The 18,327-nt window shown below is 45.4% G+C and overlaps 1 protein-coding gene across 1 annotated transcript; it reads left to right on the top strand.

Moving 5' to 3' along the window:
• Positions 1-73: 73 nt before the first annotated feature.
• BRAP (BRCA1 associated protein) lies at positions 74-17,938 on the top strand. The gene is made up of 12 exons (XM_006277882.4): positions 74-261; positions 1,663-1,824; positions 2,810-3,011; positions 3,867-4,056; positions 5,654-5,767; positions 6,526-6,674; positions 8,615-8,690; positions 9,289-9,427; positions 9,936-10,045; positions 11,456-11,545; positions 13,706-13,809; positions 14,782-17,938. Exons 1-12 carry the CDS (start codon positions 180-182, stop codon positions 15,140-15,142), a joined length of 1,779 nt encoding a protein of 592 aa, XP_006277944.1. The 5' UTR covers positions 74-179; the 3' UTR covers positions 15,143-17,938.
• The last annotated feature ends 389 nt before the right edge of the window (positions 17,939-18,327 follow it).

Here is an 18,327-nt window from a genome sequence, read left to right as displayed (position 1 = left end):
CACCTCTTCACGTGACCAGGCACGTTCCCGCCCCCACTACATACGCACGCACACGCCCCGCCCCGCGCGTGCGCGACCTCGCGGGGTCAGGGGTCAGAGGTCTCCGAGGCGGAAGCGGCTCATAATCGCCGCCGCTGTGCCTCGGCCGGTGCCGTTCGGGCCCGGCGTCCCGGGGCCTTATGAGCGTGCCGCTCGTGGTGATCCGGCTGGAGCTGGCCGAGCACTCGGCGCCGCCCGCCGCCTTCGCCTACAGCGCGGCCGGTGCGTGCGGCCCTGCGCCGCGGCCTCCTCCCTCAGGGGCCGGCGGGGGGAGGGGAGTGGGGGGCATTGGGGGGGAGGGGGCATTGTCCCCTCAGGGGCCGGCGGGGGGGGAGTGGGGGGTTGTTGGTGAGGGAGGGAGCATTGTCCCCTCAAGGGTCTCCCCTGTGCTGGGTCCTGCTCAGGCAGGGCAGCTCTAGGTGGTTTCTGTGCGTCCCTTGTTGCTGCCTCTGCGCTCCCAGCCTCGTCCCCGTGTCGAAGCAGACCCACCCCGTGCCCCTGGGTGAGCGGGGGGCAGGGGGTGGGAGCCCCCTCAGGACTCGCCCCCCACAAACCCGGAGCCGCTCTGCGGAGGAGCTGGTAGAAGCAGCCGGCCCACCCCTGCCGTCACAGCGGGTCCCGTGCCCGCCTCTGCCCAAATGACCCGCGAGAGCCGAAGCGGGAGGGATGGACGAGGCCAGGCCCGTTCCCTTGAGGGGGGGCATGTTTCGCGTGTGTGAGATATCGACTCCCCAGTGCGTCCTGCCCGGCCCGCGCGAAGATCTCCGCTTTCGGTTAGCGCTGCCGGATTCACGCAGGACGCGACGCGGGCGTGTAAAGCGCCCGATGGCGACGGGGGAGTCGGTCGGGGCGTAGGGTTGAGTCTGTCTAGACGAGAGCGAGGGGTCGCAACGGGAGGCGAGCAGGCAGCCGGCGTGGAAGGAAGGCGAGATGTTGTTTTTCACGCAGCGGGTCATTAACGGGTGGGACGTGTTGCCGGCAGAGGCGTTGGAAGCTGAGAGTCTAGCCAGATTCGCGAAGGGATGGGACACGCTCTTGGAGGAAAGCGATGTCTGTTGTGGCTGTTGAGCTTGGGGAGCGCGGGGCGCGGCCCCTCAATCGGAGCTTCCCAGACCTGAAATGCTGGAGGCTGTGAGTGGGAGAAGAAGTAGGGGGGGAAAAAAACCTCTGTTCAGACCCAGTTCGTCACTCCTGTGTAGCATCCGTTGCTGCCAGCGTGTGGCGTGGGGGACAGGCAAGATGGATCTAGGGTCTGACCCAGGAAATGGCAGTCCCGATGTTCTTGTGCTCATCTAATGCGTCTCTTTTTTGGTCTATGACAGAGTAGATCTTCCCCTGACTGACAGATGTCATGGCTGGTTACCGCACTCAAACCACCGCGTGCCAGGTCGCAAGGGTTACGTGTGTGGCAGCAAAACAAACTTTTTTTTTCCCCCCCTCCTCTGGTTGATGGTTTTACTCTGCGGAAGAAGGAATAAAAGCAGCTTAAAGAATTATTGTAATGACCTGGTAGAGACCTAATGGCTGTTATTAGGGAAGCCTGCTCTGCCTTCCTTCCACTGGCGTTGCTTGTTTTTTGCTCCGGATCACATTGTTTAAGTAGCTAATTGTTTTCCTCCTTAGCCACTCAAATGTCTGATGAGGAAATCAAAGAAAAGTCGCTTGCTTCTGCTTCAGCCTGTTTAGAAGGAAAGGCGCTGGTGGAAAAAGCAGCTATTATTCACCAGCATATTGGCCGCAGAGAGATGACGGATATGATCATTGAGACGATACAGCTTGACCCAGGTAACCGTTCTAAAACTTGAAAAAGGTGTTCCAGTAATCGGTCTGTAATGCCTGTAAGGTTTTTACTAGTCTAACATATGGGTATTCTCTTAAAAGTATTAAATTTGCTTGCAAGTTTCTTTGGGTAGATGTGATAATCATCTTTATCAGACCTACTGAGTAGTTGGGGGAAAAGTTCTTAGCAAGCTTTCAGGCACAGTCACCCTTCATCAGGCAAAGGGAGTCTCTGCTGGCCATTTAAATTGGCTTGACTTTCTAAGCTGCTGAGCTCCTGGTAAATGCAAATCCTGCCTTTTAAGGACATGAGAAGTGATGCCAGTACAGTTTATAGACCCAAAATCTGATCTAAAACTTCTCTTAAATAAGGATGGCTTGTTGATAATGATTAAGAGCATTAATGTTGCGAGTCACAAATTGCAACATTGAGCGTGCCCTGGTTTGATTGTGTGTTGTTACCTCTTGTAACTATCTTCTTTGAATAGCAGGCGGATATTGAAACTCTCAGTTGTGCCACTGAGATACTTTTTTTTTTTTTTTTTTTTTAACCCTGCCCTTAAAATTGCACAGCATAGAAAGCTAACTGAAAACGAAGCAATGCAAAACTAAGCACAGGGATTATCCTAACTATATTGATTGCTTTTATGTTAAGTGCAATAAAAAAATTAACTTGTAGTTGTTGGATAACAAAGTAGCATACTGCAAAACTCAGCCTGGCACCCTTCAGAACTTGTCTGACTAGGTTTGCAGCGCCCGTGACCCAGCTAAAAGGTCTCTCAAACTGGTGCCTAAATATGCCTCAGTTCTGTTGATTATTCAGTGCGAGGAGACCACTGTTTAGAAGCACATAATTTATTCTGTGCTTTACGTGTCATAATTTGACTTTTTGAATAACTAAATCCTCTCTTGTACATAAGATTGCACTTAAAATGCAGTTGAAGTTTCTGATGTGTGGTTCAGTAATCTGAACACTTTTGATTTGTAAAAGATGAGACAAAAGCTGCAATGGAAGGAAGAAAATCTGCAGAAGCTTCATCCATTGATGACACAAGTAAACATGACAGTCAGAGTAAAGAATGTGAGGCTGCTCCAGACTCGCCATCAAAACAACTTCCTGACCAGATTTCCTTCTTCAGTGGGAACCCATCAGTTGAAATAGCTCATGGCATTATGCACCTGTACAAAACAAAGTAAGAATGTATTTGACTCATTATAGATCTAGTGGGAATTGCACCATGGACTCTTGCCATCCAGAAGGGTGAGTCAGGAACACTAGGGCTGTTGCTACAGGACTGATGGAGCAATGACGCACAGGAAGCCTGGGGTATTGGCACCATAGACAGTGTCTGGTGTAGTCTGACTTGCGTAGCTGCTTTGATGGTAGTAACTTAAGCCCAACCCTTCCAGCTGTGGGTGAGGATGTCTCGGAGAGCAAGTGTTCATGTAAGCAGTGGGAGTAAAAACACCAGTTGGAAGATGGCCCTAGAAAGATCAGGTGTGAGGGGATCCCACAGACAAAGATCTCCTTGTTCATGTTCCCCTGGAACGTTAAAATGAACGCAAAGGTCTGCACTTCCCAAGTTTATTGTTGCAGTGATGGCATAATCGTATCTCCTCCCTTAGGGAGCTGAATGAGAACCATCAATTTCAGATGTTCTTGAACGTGGCCAGGACACAATGGCTATTACATCAGTAATCAATATTGCTTGTTTACTCTAGAAATATTTTGAGTATTTGTGGTTTGCAAGGCCCAGGTACTCTTACAAAAATACAGCTATCAGAATATGTACTGTGGGTCAATATCTGTTGGTTGCACACGTGAGCCCTTTCTTTAAAGATGACTAAGTACCTTTTGGGTGTCTTCAGACTTGTTACAACCACCTTTTAACCCTTTAACTGTGTACAAATAGGCAAAGAGCTTTACAATCACAGGTACATTTAAATTGTGAAGCATGAAATTGCTGTATGGTCTCCTGTGTAAGCTGGTCTTAAGATGTCAGTCTTGACTTCCTCAATTTTAAAAATCTACTTTATTGTCTTCTTAGTAAGATGACCTCTTTGAAAGAAGATGTGAGGCGCAGTGCAATGCTCTGTATTCTCACGGTGCCTGCTACCATGACCAGTCATGACCTGATGAAGTTTGTAGCCCCGTTTTATGAAGTCATTGAGCATATGAAAATCATCCGGGATTCCACTCCGAACCAGTACATGGTATTGATAAAGTTCAGCTCACAGGTAAAGCCCAGAAGTGTGGTGCCAGGTTTCTACTGTTTGGGAAATGGGCTGCTGTGTGAACACTAATTTCAGGCGCTGTCCAGTTTTAGTGGCTTGCTGTTTCCTGAGGTCATGGGCCTTTGCTATGAGAGGCTTCCTGTGATGTAATGTTGGGGGGGTTTTTGTAAGTGATACTGATGCTGGCCCTCCATTAGCCTTCATCATAGACCTACAACTTGTACAGTTGCAATGCTGTTATGCACGTCCTGGCTTACTACTTGCTTTATCATAGCCAGCAGAGTATTAAGATCTAGACAAATCCTGCCTGACTTCAATACCTCACCCATTAAAAACCCTGTGGAAGAGAATGCAATAAGCAAATACAGATGCTCACTAAGATATGAATGCATTGTGCAGTCTGTCTTAGCAGACCAAGAAATAGCCTGATCTCTGTGACAGCATTAGTTCCTATGGAAACTGAGGATAGCAAGGAGCTATTAGACCATCTAGCCTATACTTCTGTTGCGGTCACAGGGACTGACCATTCATGCGTACGTTGCTCCCTCCCTCCCAGAATTGTGAGAAGGGGGTGGGAGGTAAGATTGAAGTGAACTAGATGACCAGATACTTGTGGGTCTCTTCCTCAGCTGTTACAAGCTTAACACTCCTGTGTTGTGCACAACGTAAATCCCACAAGCCTATTTAAAGTAAGCCCCCTTCATAGAAACTCACTTGGGGGCAGTGTCTGATGCCAACCATCTTTGTACTAATTCAACAGAGTTTTTGCCCAGTCCACTGATTCAAGACAACTTCCCACTTGTCTTTTAAAACTGGCGGACTCCCTGCTTCAGCAGGCCCTCACCAGCCATCTCTGCATGCAGCAGAAGCACGTTTGAGTTGCTCTACATTTTATTTCTGTGTAAGTGTGTCAGTAAGGTGTGTGGTGAAACTGGAACAGCTTCATGTTTCATCATTCAAGAATTGGGAGACAGGAATGAGAATGCCTTGACTTCCAGCTCGCTTTCCTCCTGACGGTTGGATTGCTGACTGTAATAAGCCAGCACTTGAGATGTTGTGGCTCATCCATAATAACTCAGATGGGTTATTTTGTGTTCAGTCAGCAGTGCTTCTTTTCAAGTAATGCTCTGGTATGAAGTGCTTCAGTACACATCTGCATAGAGTGAGCATTTGAGCTTTTTCTGCAGGTAAATGATATACTGTACAAATCTTGATCCCTTTGAATAGGGCCCTCTGATGGCAGTGTCTTTCTTCCAGGCTTTTGCAAAGAAACAGCAGTTGCTTTCAGTTAGTGCCAAAATTGTTGACTGCAGACAAAGCTGATATTAAAGAAAGAAATTGGCTAGTGCTGTTTGAGCAGTATGTTTGCAAGTGTCCAGTGCTGAGAGCTCTTCAGTTCTTCTGCCAGTTTAAGTTGAAAACTGCTGAATCCAATGCAGAGATGGAATAGTGATTAGCATACATCAAGAGATTTACCTATGATATATGCTTGTTTGGGCACTTGGAGCGGTGGGAGAGAGGATATTTAATTCTCATTCCTTCTTGCTTGGTAATGTAAGCTGCAGGTAGTATGAGTCTTGTTCCTCTGGTCTGTTTTTAGGCAGATGCAGACAGCTTCTATATGGCATGCAACAGCCGACAGTTCAACTCCATAGAAGAAGACGTTTGCCAGCTGGTGTACGTGGAGAGGGCTGAAGTCTTCAAATCAGAAGATGTAAGTTTCCTTTCCAGACTGTATTACAAGCTGTTTAATAGGATTAGCTGGAGCTGGACAGGGCAGGCTTGTCTGCAGGGGCTGCAGACCTTTAACTGCCTCAAGTCTGACTGCATCTTGCCACTGCAGCACTGCATTTAGGGGAGCAACCCTGCCTTCTGAAGTTCTGGGACCTTATACATCCAATCTCCTGGTCTCCCTCTCTGGAACAGTTATGTTCTGCTGAAATCTGAATAGGGCTTAGTGCGGCTAAATATCCTTTACGTTTGGCCTGCTGGGAGGAAGATGTATGTTTAGTCCCAGAGGCATGTGTTTCCTCACACCTTATTAGCTAGTTAATTCTCAGTATTTCAAGCTGATCATTGCAACACCCCTCTAAGAGGTTGATGTGAATCCTGTTTAAAACATGGAGGAAGCAAACTGCAATTAAATGACTGGTCAGAGGGAGTGCATCAGAGCTGGGAATGGAACTTGTGGGTGTTGTCAGAGTCATGTCCTTGACATAGCTGGTCTTGGAGGTGTAGGAAGAACTCATGAGCACTGTCCCAGACGTGTACTCTAATTGGTGCCAGACTAAGTGTCAAAATGGCCACAAAGGGTAGTCACTGCTACCTCTGGTAGAATTTTTAGGCTGCCTATAATTTTACTAGGATTCATAGCGGTTCATTTAGGCTTTTGTGTTCAGAGTGCAGTTTTTAGCTGTACAACTTGCTTGGAGGAGGTCCAGCAATAAGCCTGTGTCCCTTTTTCTTGTGCAGGGAGCCAGCCTTCCTGTAATGGATCTGACCGAGCTCCCAAAGTGCACAGTGTGCCTGGAGAGAATGGATGAGTCTGTCAATGGGATTCTGACCACCTTGTGTAACCACAGCTTCCACAGCCAGTGTCTGCAGCGGTGGGAGGACACCACGTAAGAGATGTTGCTTTGCTTTTCTGTAATTCAAAGTACCGGCTTTGCAGCTGTGCTCCTCTTCTCTGTACTGATGGGGCTGGCTTTGGTCAGCATCTGCTCTGCTGATTTTTTTTTTGATGTCTGAGTTTCTGCAGACATGGTGCCATTGGCAGCTGTAGGGCCTGGAAAATGTCCAGGATGAGGTCTCTGCTCTAAGGAGACTGCAGTCTAATTTAGATATGCAAATATACCCAATACATCATGAGCAAAAAGCTAATCATCTAGTTAATAAGTATTTCCCACTTCCTACATGCTCAAATTCAAGATCAATGAAAATTTAAGCAAAATAATTACTCAAACAGGCTTGGAATACCCTGTAAGGAGCAAAAATGTGCCTTATAGAGTCTAGAGGTTCTATTTGGTCGTGAATCTGCATAGTCTAGTGTTTAGATTGAACAATACAAATTCATTTTGCCTTCAGACGATGAGTGGCATTCACACACGAGAAGATTAAAATGACTCTTAAACAGAGGTCTTGGATTTTAAAATCTCCGGATGATTTTAAATCAATTCATCCTGATGAACTGCAGGATATAAATGTTATTTCACATGACAAATGTGGTTTGCTGGTACATTTTGTCCTTAAAGCCCATGCGTTTTTTGTTTGTTTTTGTTTTTAATTATTTAACCTTAATTCTTATTCCATGAGATCCCATTAGGTAGAGCAGTGAGGTACATGTCAATCCTTTATAGAATCCCTGCAGAGAACAGAGTCCTGTTATCTGTCTCACACACTTTACATTCCTACTGGTAGCTGTTTGTTACATGTCAGGCAGTTAGAGACTTCTACAAGAAGCTCGGTGCCAAACTGCAGATCGTTTTCTTCAGCTTTTCTTTCTTTAGAGTACCAACCTTAGTTTGATCTTTCATCATGTATCACGAAACCTCTTTTGCATGAGGTTTCTCAGCTGTGCTAGTGGGTTTCCCCAGCAGAATCTGTTTTAAATTCAGGAAGGCTTTTACTGAGTCTTTGGCCCCATAAATCAAAGCCAACCTAAACATATGTAAAAATTTGTTCATTGACTAATGCATCTTGTTCCTAGTTCACTCTGACTAAACACTGCCACAGTATCAAAGTCTAAAATGTATGTCTGGCACAAAGCTGTCATCATCAGACTTCAGTCACTTGCTTGACACACTTTTTTTTCTGAGTGTGTAATTGCATTAGATTGGAGGGTATTTAGTTGGTGCATGTTGGGAACTTTCTTTCCCAGGAGCCTGTTGCAGACAGCAAACTAATGATTAGTCCAGGATTGATCTCCAAGTAACAGGGCAGAGGCTGCGGTGGGGAAGCATGGCCAAACCAAGACGAGTGAAATATGTGCTTGGAGGGTGATGTATGTTGCCAGTACCCATCATGATTAGCAGGTGTCCTCAGCTTTGCTTCCCCTTCTGAGATCAGGATCCTGAATTGGGCACTGCTAGCTGAGATGGCCTAAAAGACCTAGATTGACTTCCTTGGTGGCTTCTCGCAGTGTCTGTGGCTGAGGACAAGTAACAAGTCAGAGCTGAGGTCACAGACTTTGTGTTCTTAGCATACTTTCTCCATTGGGAAGCCAGGCCTCACAACCAATCTCCTCTCTACTCCTTCCAGTTGCCTCGCCTCCTGGCCTGCAGTTGGACTGGACACAGTGTCCTGTGATATCCTCTGTTTTTAAGATAAGGCATTCGCCAGTTTTACAGGAATAAATAGTGAAAGAGCAGCAGGCTTGTGAAGGCAGGAGGCAAATCCGGGTCGGATGGTGAGATCCAGTCAAAAGGGATGACCATGCAGTGGGGAGTGTTGTATACACTCACCAGATGACGTGTGATCCAAATTTTCTAGCCTGTCAGCTAGCCTCACAAGGAACCTAGTGGTCGCTGTTGGCTAACTAGTGCTGCTTGCTGCCTTTCTCTAGGTGTCCTGTCTGCAGGTACTGCCAAACGCCTGAGCCTGTGGAAGAGAATAAATGCTTTGAGTGTGGCGTTCAAGAAGTAAGTAGGTGTGGAGGGTGAAATCTGTCCACCTTTACTATTGCAGCTTCTTTCCCTTGATGCCTATGACTGCTGTTGGGCCACACTTCTGCCTGGAACAAGGTTCCTGTTTGTTTGATTTGGTACTGGCATGGGGCAGCTGGGTTCATCCCAGAAAGGTGTCCTGTTCTGTGGCTTTCTGAGGCTTGGAGCTGCAGGTTTATGAAGGGGGATTATACAGTGTGGGTGCCAGTGTCAGCAAGCTCCTGGAGTGGTGACCCAGCTGCACTGTCCAGTCTTATTTTCTTCAATTTGGCTTCAAGATTTTCCAGGATGTCCCCTTCACCCCTGTGACTTGAAAGCCATTTATCTAACATGCAGGAGTGGTTGATGCCTCTCTCATTAGGCTTATACTGTATTTGAATCATCAAGTAGTTTCATTCTCTAGCCTGAATGATGCTTCAGGAAAGGCAAAGATTGCCCTTTTCCTAGGGAAGCAACAGGGACTGTGAGCAGCAAATGTACACTCTTCCAATCCCTTATACTGCGCCCACAGCTTTTTACAGTGGTGTTTGTTGCTCACATGTTGGTCCAAAATCCTTTCTTGTTCTGTTCTCAGAACCTCTGGATCTGCTTAATATGTGGGCACATTGGCTGCGGGCGCTATGTGAGCAGGCATGCTTACAAGCACTTTGAGGAGACTCAGCACACGTATGCAATGCAGCTGACCAACCACAGAGTCTGGGACTATGCTGGAGGTAAACCTCTCCCTTCTGCTTGTTAGGGGTGACCAGGCTTGTGTGGAAACGGTCCTCAAAACCTTTCCAGGAAGACATTTTTAATTAAGCCCTAGCTTTCTGGAGGATTTGAAGGGCTTTTCTGTAGTATTTAATATTCCACATTTTAGGAACATCTATTTGCTGTAGTACAGCAGCTTCTGTGCCTGTACCAAATGCTTCAGAAAAAGATCGTAAACCCATAATGCACCTGGACAGCCCTCTAGTTTCAGCAGTATGGGAGGAACTTTAGCAGGAGGTAGATCAGTTTTCTCATAGCACGAGAATGAGCTTTTGTGATTTTATCCTAGATGGTGTCCAATAGATTCTGTTAAGCGTCAAATATGTCCATTAACTCCTAGGTCTCGCCCTCCATGAAGCACTGAGACCACACAGATCCTGAGTAAATTGTTTCCCTTGGCCCCAGTTAGGTTCAAATGCTTGGGTTTTATCAAACTGAAGCAATCCTTGGTCAAATTTCTCTCTTCAGATAATTATGTCCATCGTCTGGTTGCCAGTAAAACTGACGGGAAGATAGTTCAGTATGAGTGTGAAGGGGATATGTGTCAAGAAGAAAAGATCGATGCCTTACAACTAGAGGTAAGTGTTCTAGTTTCCTTCAGACGCTGCTGTGTGTTTTATGTAAATATGCCTCAACTCCAGATTTGATTCTGACAAGAATGGCGCTGGGCTGACTTCAAGGCCGAAGGAGCGTGTCGCTGCTTTTCCTTTTACTCGCTGGCTTTGTCAAGTCAACACCAGCAGGCGTGGGAGCTGGTTCTGTCCTGTTAATGATGCATTGAATTGTTCATGAAATTCAGTTGGTTGCATCTCTGCAAAGTCAGTCGCGTTGGTAGTGTTTCAGAGTTACTGATAGCAAACTCTGGTCTGCGGAAGGTATTGGGAAGGGAAGGGGTGCACAAACATGTGCTTGACTCTGGGACCTCTTAGTGACTTTGAGCTGTCACAAACTCTTCCATGCCAATGAAACAGGAAGCTGCATTTCTTTTTTTATTTTACCAACATTTTTTCAGAGTAAAGCTTTTAAAATAAATTTGCTATTCTAAACCTTAAATGAGAGTAAACTTGAACTTTCCCCTGATACATTTTTTGATTTTTAATTGATGCTATTTAAAATGGCAGACAACTAGCAGAACTTCAGTTGAGCTTTTTATATGGGTTAAGCGCTCTGCTACAGCAAACTAGAGCTAAACATTTGTAGGAAGAATTCACCTAACTGTCTTGACTCAATCTGATAATTCCTGAAATGGGCAAGAGGTCTTTCTCCTGCTTAATCCTGCATTCAAGGTATAATCTGGTATGTCTTAATCTGGAAATCATGATCTCTCTCACAGTCTTCATCCTGTTGTAAAGTTTTCAAAATGGGAGAAGGTGGGATGTGAATTCTGAAAGTCCTTGTTTTAAACACCAAAATAACGTTGCTAATAAATAACTCTGATCAGAGGGAAATAACTATTCCTCAAGTGTTATCTTCAGTCTACAATCTTTCCTCAGCATGCTCTTGAAATGGAGACTAGCTCCTAACACCTTTCCCGTGGTATTTCAGAAGCTTGCTTTCTACCATGACAAGGCAAAATCCACATGAAAACATGGTGAGGAGGAGGAAACACCTTCAGTTTTCAGTATCCCTAATGGTTCTAATTAGGCTGGCTGACATCTTCATGTTTGTGTCTGCTGCTTCTGTGTTCATATTTTCTTTCTAATTTCCCCAGAGGCAACTCATCTAAAGCCTTCAGGGAGATCCCTAACCAGAAGCTATTCAGTATACAATAGAAATTGAATTGACTTTTTTTACTTTGGCTCATCCATCCAATGACTCTGCATTTTGTACTCTGCTAAAACGTTCAAAATGCTGTCTTGACACAATTTCACTGTAGGGTTTTTTGTTTTTAAATGAGAGAGAAACTTTCTGGGGCCCTTCGGGTTATAAATTGATGGTACACTTGATCTAACGGTGCCTTAGTCCAGCTCTGTTTGCTATTATTATAGTACTCGTATTTGCTAACAAGCCAGCTGGAATCGCAGCGCATCTACTGGGAAAACAAGATAGTCCGAATAGAAAAGGATACCACTGAAGAAGTAAGTTCTCTTGTCTTATTAACTGTTTCTGGCCTTGCTTTCAATGTGCTGAGCACCCACGGCTCGCACTGACTTCGTGCACGTTGCGTGTGTTTGGAGAATTAAGAAAAATGAGTCCATTAATGTGTAATGAATGACCTGGCATTGGCCACCTATTAAGAGAGTGAGAGTTCACTTTTTTCCGTTGAGGAGAACTGGCACAGATCTGTTCTTTATCTTGATGGATGGGTTCTAGCAACATGCTGTTCAGCAGTGCAGAAATGGGCAGATTGCCAGTGGGGTTGAAACTTTGCTTAAACACGGTGTGGAAGTTGTTGCCATGTCCGGCAGCTTGCCTTGCAGGCCAGGAGATCTCCCAGCCAATGGCAAATGGTAGAGGAGACTCATGGCACACTCGCATGTGCTAATGGAAGGAGAAATTGCCTACCTGCCCATGCCACACATCACTCAGAATGCCGTTTAAAAGATTCATGGGATGTTTTGGCAGTTGGGCTGGGTTTCAAAATGTCCTGAGCCAAACGAACCATGGTGCTTCAGTGGAGTTGAGTGGAATCCCACCGGTTTCTCCCTTTTTTTTTTTTTATGCCTCCAAGTTCCTGGACAAATCCTTAGCTGAACTTTGCCTGGGTGCAGAGCAGGGTTGCATAAATGTTGTAACTGCTAATTAACCAGGCACTGTGTCTGCTGTTAAGCAACTCCATAAATGTATAAAGAATTCCCTCTAAAATTAGCTGAGAAATAGGCCTTGACAAAGAATGGATTTAAGTAAGAAATAGCTGAAGAATTTAACTGACGGGTCTGGTGTGTGAAGTGAAAGGTTATGGTAAAATCCTCTTTGAAATAGCTGAAAATACTGGCTTCAAACCAGTTGTTATATCCAAAAAGACCTAGGCTGTGTAGACTTAGGCTGCTGCTTATTCTAAAGATTGTGGAACTAAACTGGAAGGTCCCTATAAGAGAAGAGCTTCACTGTGCAAAATATTCTATTATCAGAGGGAAGTCTGTCATCCCCTACCTTGGAGGTCTGTAAGAGGAGACTGGACAAGCACCTGGTGGGGTTCACCTGACCCCAGCGCTCTTTCCTGCCCGGGGCAGGGAGTCGGACTCAATCTGCTAAGGTCCCTTCCAGCCCTGAACAGCTGTGAATCCCCAAATCATCTCAAGTTGCCTTAAACATTCAATTCTTAACCTGGAAAACTTTAAAATCTGACCTGCTTTTATAGCAGCTCTATTGAAACGGGTAGATGCAGTGGCTTTTTAAATTCAGCCCAGCTATTAGTGCAAGAAAGCAGTGTCCTTTGAATTCTGTATCAGCAGCACTTACTTGACACTGACCCTCTGCCCAGGTTAATCAATAATTATTTCCTGGGTAGCGTACAAAAATACTCCTTGTCTATGTTGCATTTAGTGCGTGTGTATGTGTATAAAAAAAAAAAAACAAAACCCCTGTGCTTTAGCACTAGGTGAATTTAATATACAGTATTGCCTAATTCTGATAGAAGAACAGGAGAAGTAGCCTGTACGTTCTTTTGCTTACAATAGCTGTGCTTAGGAGCGAATGTCAGCTACTGTCTCATGAGTGGCATGCTGCTGCTTAGTCAAAATTGAGGTGAAACCATGGTTTTTTTCCTTCAAATTTTGACCAGGTATAAACTTTTTTTTTAAATGGTGGGCAAAGAGGAGAACGTAACAGTCGAAAGCCCTAGGATTGAATGTTTAATTTCATGGAACTATTTAAATCCTAATAAGCTGCAGAAACTTGCCTCTGAGTTCATGTTCTTAAATTAAAGCTTTTTAAGCTAACTGCATTTAAACAAAAAGCAGTGAGAGACCTGCTGTGGCCTTGCAACAGTGTCAAGCTGGGTCATCGCACATCTTTGTGAGCTGAGTCATAGTTCTTTGGAAGTAGTGTATATGGAGATTTAGCTACAAGTCAGGGTTTGTGCGTTACATTTTCCTATCAGCAGTGCTATTGTAAGTATTTCTTTGAAAAGGGAAAAAGAAACTTTTTTTTTTTCCATTGCTTCCAGTCATTTTAGGGCTTGTTCTCACAATATAGTAAACGGTCAAAGTCTACAAACTGCTCCAGAAAACGTGAATGTCATAATGAAAGTGCACAGGACTTTGCTCTGTTTGAAGTCTCTGTGTTTGTTTTTACAGATTAACAACATGAAGACCAAATTTAAAGAGACCATTGAGAAGTGCGATAACTTGGAACAGAGGCTGAACGAGTTACTGAAGGAGAAACAATCTGTCGAACGAAAGTATGTGTTTCTGTCTGAGGACATTTTTCACAAGTCTAACTATATTTTATTCTGAAGCTCCTCTGACTAAAACAGATCTGATTTGCCTTTTTTGGAATCCTCCATTGGATCCTTGTTAACTCTTAATTAGCATGGTAAGGACCCTATTGATTTCAGGAATCTGATGCCCCAGTTCTGTTGGGTGCCTTTTAAAATGACTCTAATGCCATTTGGTTTTCCAGCTCTCGGCTTTTTCCACATAGCCTGCATATTTAGCATTCATTAAACCTTTCACATTTTGCGCCCACTCAAAAAAGGAAGCTGGTCAGTTGTGCAATCAGAAGGGGTTCAGTCTCTCAAGAGGAGGTGGAAGGCTGCCTGTGGAACCAGCACATGGGATGTGCAGCAAACAGATTGAGGCTCTGCCTTGAGCCCCAGCCCCACACTGTCACTGCTACGTGATCCTGGCCCTGCCCGCCTGCCCACCCCACTCTGACACCACTCTCCAGCCGAGCACACCTTGCCCACAGATGTCATGGGCCAGTTTCTATGGACTCCCACCTGTCTGCTCCACCCTGCACCCCTGGCAGTGGGTGCAGGGCAAACAGGCTGGAGTGCCTGGGCAGTAGGGCTGGGTCTAGTGGCAGTGGTGACACTGGTAGCAGCAACTAGTGTGAGTGTGAGAGCAACTTGCCACTCATGCAGGCTGCCAGAAAGCCAAGTCCGGCTGCCCCTGCCATGCTGCCCGGCCCTGCAGACAACAGTTCCTGGCATGTCCAAGAGCTCCATGCCAGGTAGCACTTCCTCACCCAGGGGTGGTGGGACTAGTCACATGTTCCACAGCCTGGGCTGCCCCCCCACGCCTAGGCCTGGCAGGATGGAGGGACCCACTGCAGATCTGAATAGAATCACTTGGCGGGTTGGATCTAGCCCATGGGCTGTATTTTTTTTGCCCACCCCTAGCCTAACTTCTCTGTTGCATGCATTTTTAAGGTGCGCTCAGCTGAATAACAAAGTGTCAAAGCTCTCCAGTGAGCTGAAGGAGGAACAAGAACTGAACAAATGCTTGCGAGCTAATCAAGTCTTGCTTCAGAACAAGCTGAAGGAAGAAGAGAAGGTGCTGAAGGAAACTTGTGAGCAGAAGGACCTGCAGATCTCGGAGATCCAGGAGCAGCTGCGAGATGTAATGTTCTATCTAGAAACACAGCAGAAAATTAACCACCTCCCGGCTGAGACGAGGCAGGAGATCCAGGAAGGACAGATCAACATTGCGATGGCATCTTCTGCGAGCACCCCAGCAGGGGGCACAGGCAAACCCTCTTCCAGGAGGGGCCGGGGCAAAAGGGGCAAGTGAGGTTTAGGTCGGTCTTGCCCAACTGAACGTGCTTCTGAAAAGCCAGGCACAGGAGTGTCAGGACTCAGGCTGAATGCTAGGTTGAACACTACACACCCAGTCCGGTAAGGTTCAGTTAGAAGCTGTTCTTGGAGCTTTTCATAAAGCTGACTGCCAGCCAATGGGGAGTCTATGGTATTTAAAACCATCTCACTGCACTATCCAGTTAATGTTAGGCAGATCTTAATTATCATTTTACCTTCCTACCTTCTGAAAGCCTCTCCCCATGCTGTGCAGTTTACCTTCTCCTTGGAGTGTGTAGCCTGTTTTAGGTGAGTGTGTTTGAAGTGCAAAAGCAAATTGCAGATCCCCTCCAAAGGGATAGTGCACCAGAGCTTGGGCCAAATGCTGACTTCCATCTCCTCCCTTAGAAGCCAAGCTTAGAAATGTTCCTATTTAATAAAAGCTTTTATTTGAAAATAATTTTTCAGATATAAGTGCACGCCCCACCCTCCCTTTAGAATGTGCAACCAGAGCCCTGCAGCAGTGTGTTAACACAGGTATAAATTAGTTAGCTTAGACATGAAACAGAGCGAAGTGTAAACCATGTTTTTGCTGTCAAGAAGTCTTAGATATGATCATTTTGGAACGTATCTAAGATGGTAGCTGCTGTAAGGGAATTCATGTTTAGGCAATTAGCTGCTTATTCCTTGAGGCGGTCTGGTGCTGTGCTAATGGCTTTTGAGTGCAAGAGCACACACGAGCTTTGTGCTGCTGAAATTATTGAGCATAACAATAGCCATTTCTGTTCATTTGAGAACCTTTCACGCAAGGACCTGTTGCACGCTTCCAGCCATTGGTGATCAGCACTGACAGGATGTATATATTCTTAGAATAAAATGCATATGCATTGTATAGATGCAGTTTAAATGTGGGGAAGGCAGTAATGACCCTAGTGAGGCAGGGGAATGAATTATGTGAGAACAGTCATTTAGATCTGTCACCTTTCAGGGTCTGTCCCATGTACTCATACTTCAGTCGCTGCCTTCCATCCCTTAAGGAATTGTGCGCGCTCTGCGTGCAACCTATACAGCTTGCTGTCGGGCTAAAACGTAAGCAAGCTCCACCCAGAATGGAGTGCAAAAGCAATTCACTGACTCGATGCGTGTATTTTTATCCACTTCCCATAGTATTTGAACACTTAATGCTTCCTTTTTCCTTGCACCTGTAACATGCTCTAGTTTTCTTCTGGCAGAGATGCATATTCAAAAATCACCATACAGTCTGCCCTGTTGGCAGGCAAAGTCTTGAGGGAGAATCCATTGTACAAATCTGACTCTTGGTCCTAGAACACGTGCTAACTTTTAACAGCTCGCCCTGCAGAACTTGCCCATTCACAAAGGCTCGAATGCGTTGGTCCCATTCTGTTGTGCTTGGTGGGTATCAAGCATCAAACAGAAACTGGCCTCATCCTTCCCTACTGATGAGTGGAGGTGGGAATCTTGTGCCCAGGCCCCCAGAACTAAAGCAGATCCTGTTCGGTTACTGGAACTGTAGTTATGATGTTGGTGTGGGATTTTTATTGTATTATTTTTAAATGCTGAGACAGTGAAACTGCAGCTGTGACTTACCCAACTCCTAGGAGGAGCTAAGAAGTGAAACTAGTGTTGTATAGCAGACTAAATCATTCTCGTGATAGGGTCACATGTGAGTTACAGTTGTCACAGCCGGGTCAGAGAGGCTAAAATCTAGTTTTAACCAGTTGCAGGCTTATTTTTAAGAACATTCCACTATACGTGGCTCTTAGCACGCTGTATGCTGCTTTGTCTTTGGTTTCTAGACATGCTCTAGTCTAAAGCTTTTATTTTTTTTTTTTTTTGTAAACTTTGTAGCATGAATGTAACTTACTTTTTTTAAATGTGTGGATTGGACAAACAGGCTTCAGCCTTCTGTAAAATACAGAATCGGACTTCCACAACCCAGCTTGCTCTCCTATAGAAATTCTATTTTATTTAAAATATATTTTTACACCAGTTGGGATCCTCTGCCTTTTGCTGATAGGTTGCTTCACTGAGATGCTGTACTAGATTTTAATAAAACTAAAATGTTGTGTATGGTAGGGATTTTGGAGAGGAAGGGTTGAGGGGTAGGGTAGTATCTGCTCACACTATTGAGGAACATCTCCAATAGTGAAGGAGAGTTGCATTTTGAGGGCCAGGAAGAGAATAGTCCAAGAGACACAGTGGAGAAATTTGAAATAAAATGGTGGCAAAAGTGAAACTGCCTGAAGAGAGTTTTATCAAGGTAAATATTAGGAAAGCCAGTCTAAATCCACCCTGTGCCTGGAGCATACACGATGGTCAACATCCTGTGAAGTGGGTAGATGTTTCTGACTTGGTCTGCATATCTGATGCATCTGTCTCTGCAACCGAAGATGAACAGGCTGGAGTTCAACAAAACTCCTTGTTGGAGCTAAACTGCTCTGTCCTGAAGGTGTCCCATCCTGCCCCAGCCTCACAAGGCTGCGACTAGAAGCCTTGCATGTCTGCTGCATATACCATCCTTTGGCTATGGTGAAATAGGACTTTGCTCCCCTGAGCAGTAGCACAGCACTTTCCACAGGCACCAAGTTATCTTGAAGTAGTTTGCCAAGTGTTTGCACAGAATTTAATCTGGTTTGGGGTTTTTTTTTTTGGTTGGGGATTTTTTTTAAGATGGAAAAGAGAACCTGACCGATTCCCTTTTAAGACTGATACTGTACTGTCCTGTAACATCTAAAATAAAAGTTAATGGCTGTATTAAAACTGCTGAAAAGTGGATGGATGGTCTCTTTCTCCCCCTCTGTCTCTCGACTTTAATGCAACTGAGTGGTGGTATCCAGCTAGTGCTGTAGGAAAATCTCTCTGCTTTCTAAATGGGATGATGAAAGAATCCTGCTGCATCTAAGGGGAAGACAGTCCCAGCTTGTTCATCACTACTTGAACTTGGTGTAGGTGGGGGGAGAGGGAGTCTGGCTTTATTTTCTTCAGTGCTTTCATGTGTGGTTTATCCCTAGCTAGATGCCTCATTTGCTTAGATTTGCTGTCAGGGATGGGACTAATGGCAGCTCTGACCTCTAAACACCCCCCACACCCCCCCCTTAGGCCCTTGCTGTAGCTTTTCTTGTGCTGAATTGTGCAGTTCTTCTGCTCCAAGAACAAGCCTTC

Source organism: Alligator mississippiensis, chromosome 10 (genome assembly GCF_030867095.1).
Source record: "Alligator mississippiensis isolate rAllMis1 chromosome 10, rAllMis1, whole genome shotgun sequence".
Taxonomy (NCBI): domain Eukaryota; kingdom Metazoa; phylum Chordata; order Crocodylia; family Alligatoridae; genus Alligator; species Alligator mississippiensis.
The sequence above is the reverse complement of the archived record's forward strand: the minus strand, read 5'-3'. Positions and strand labels throughout refer to the sequence as shown.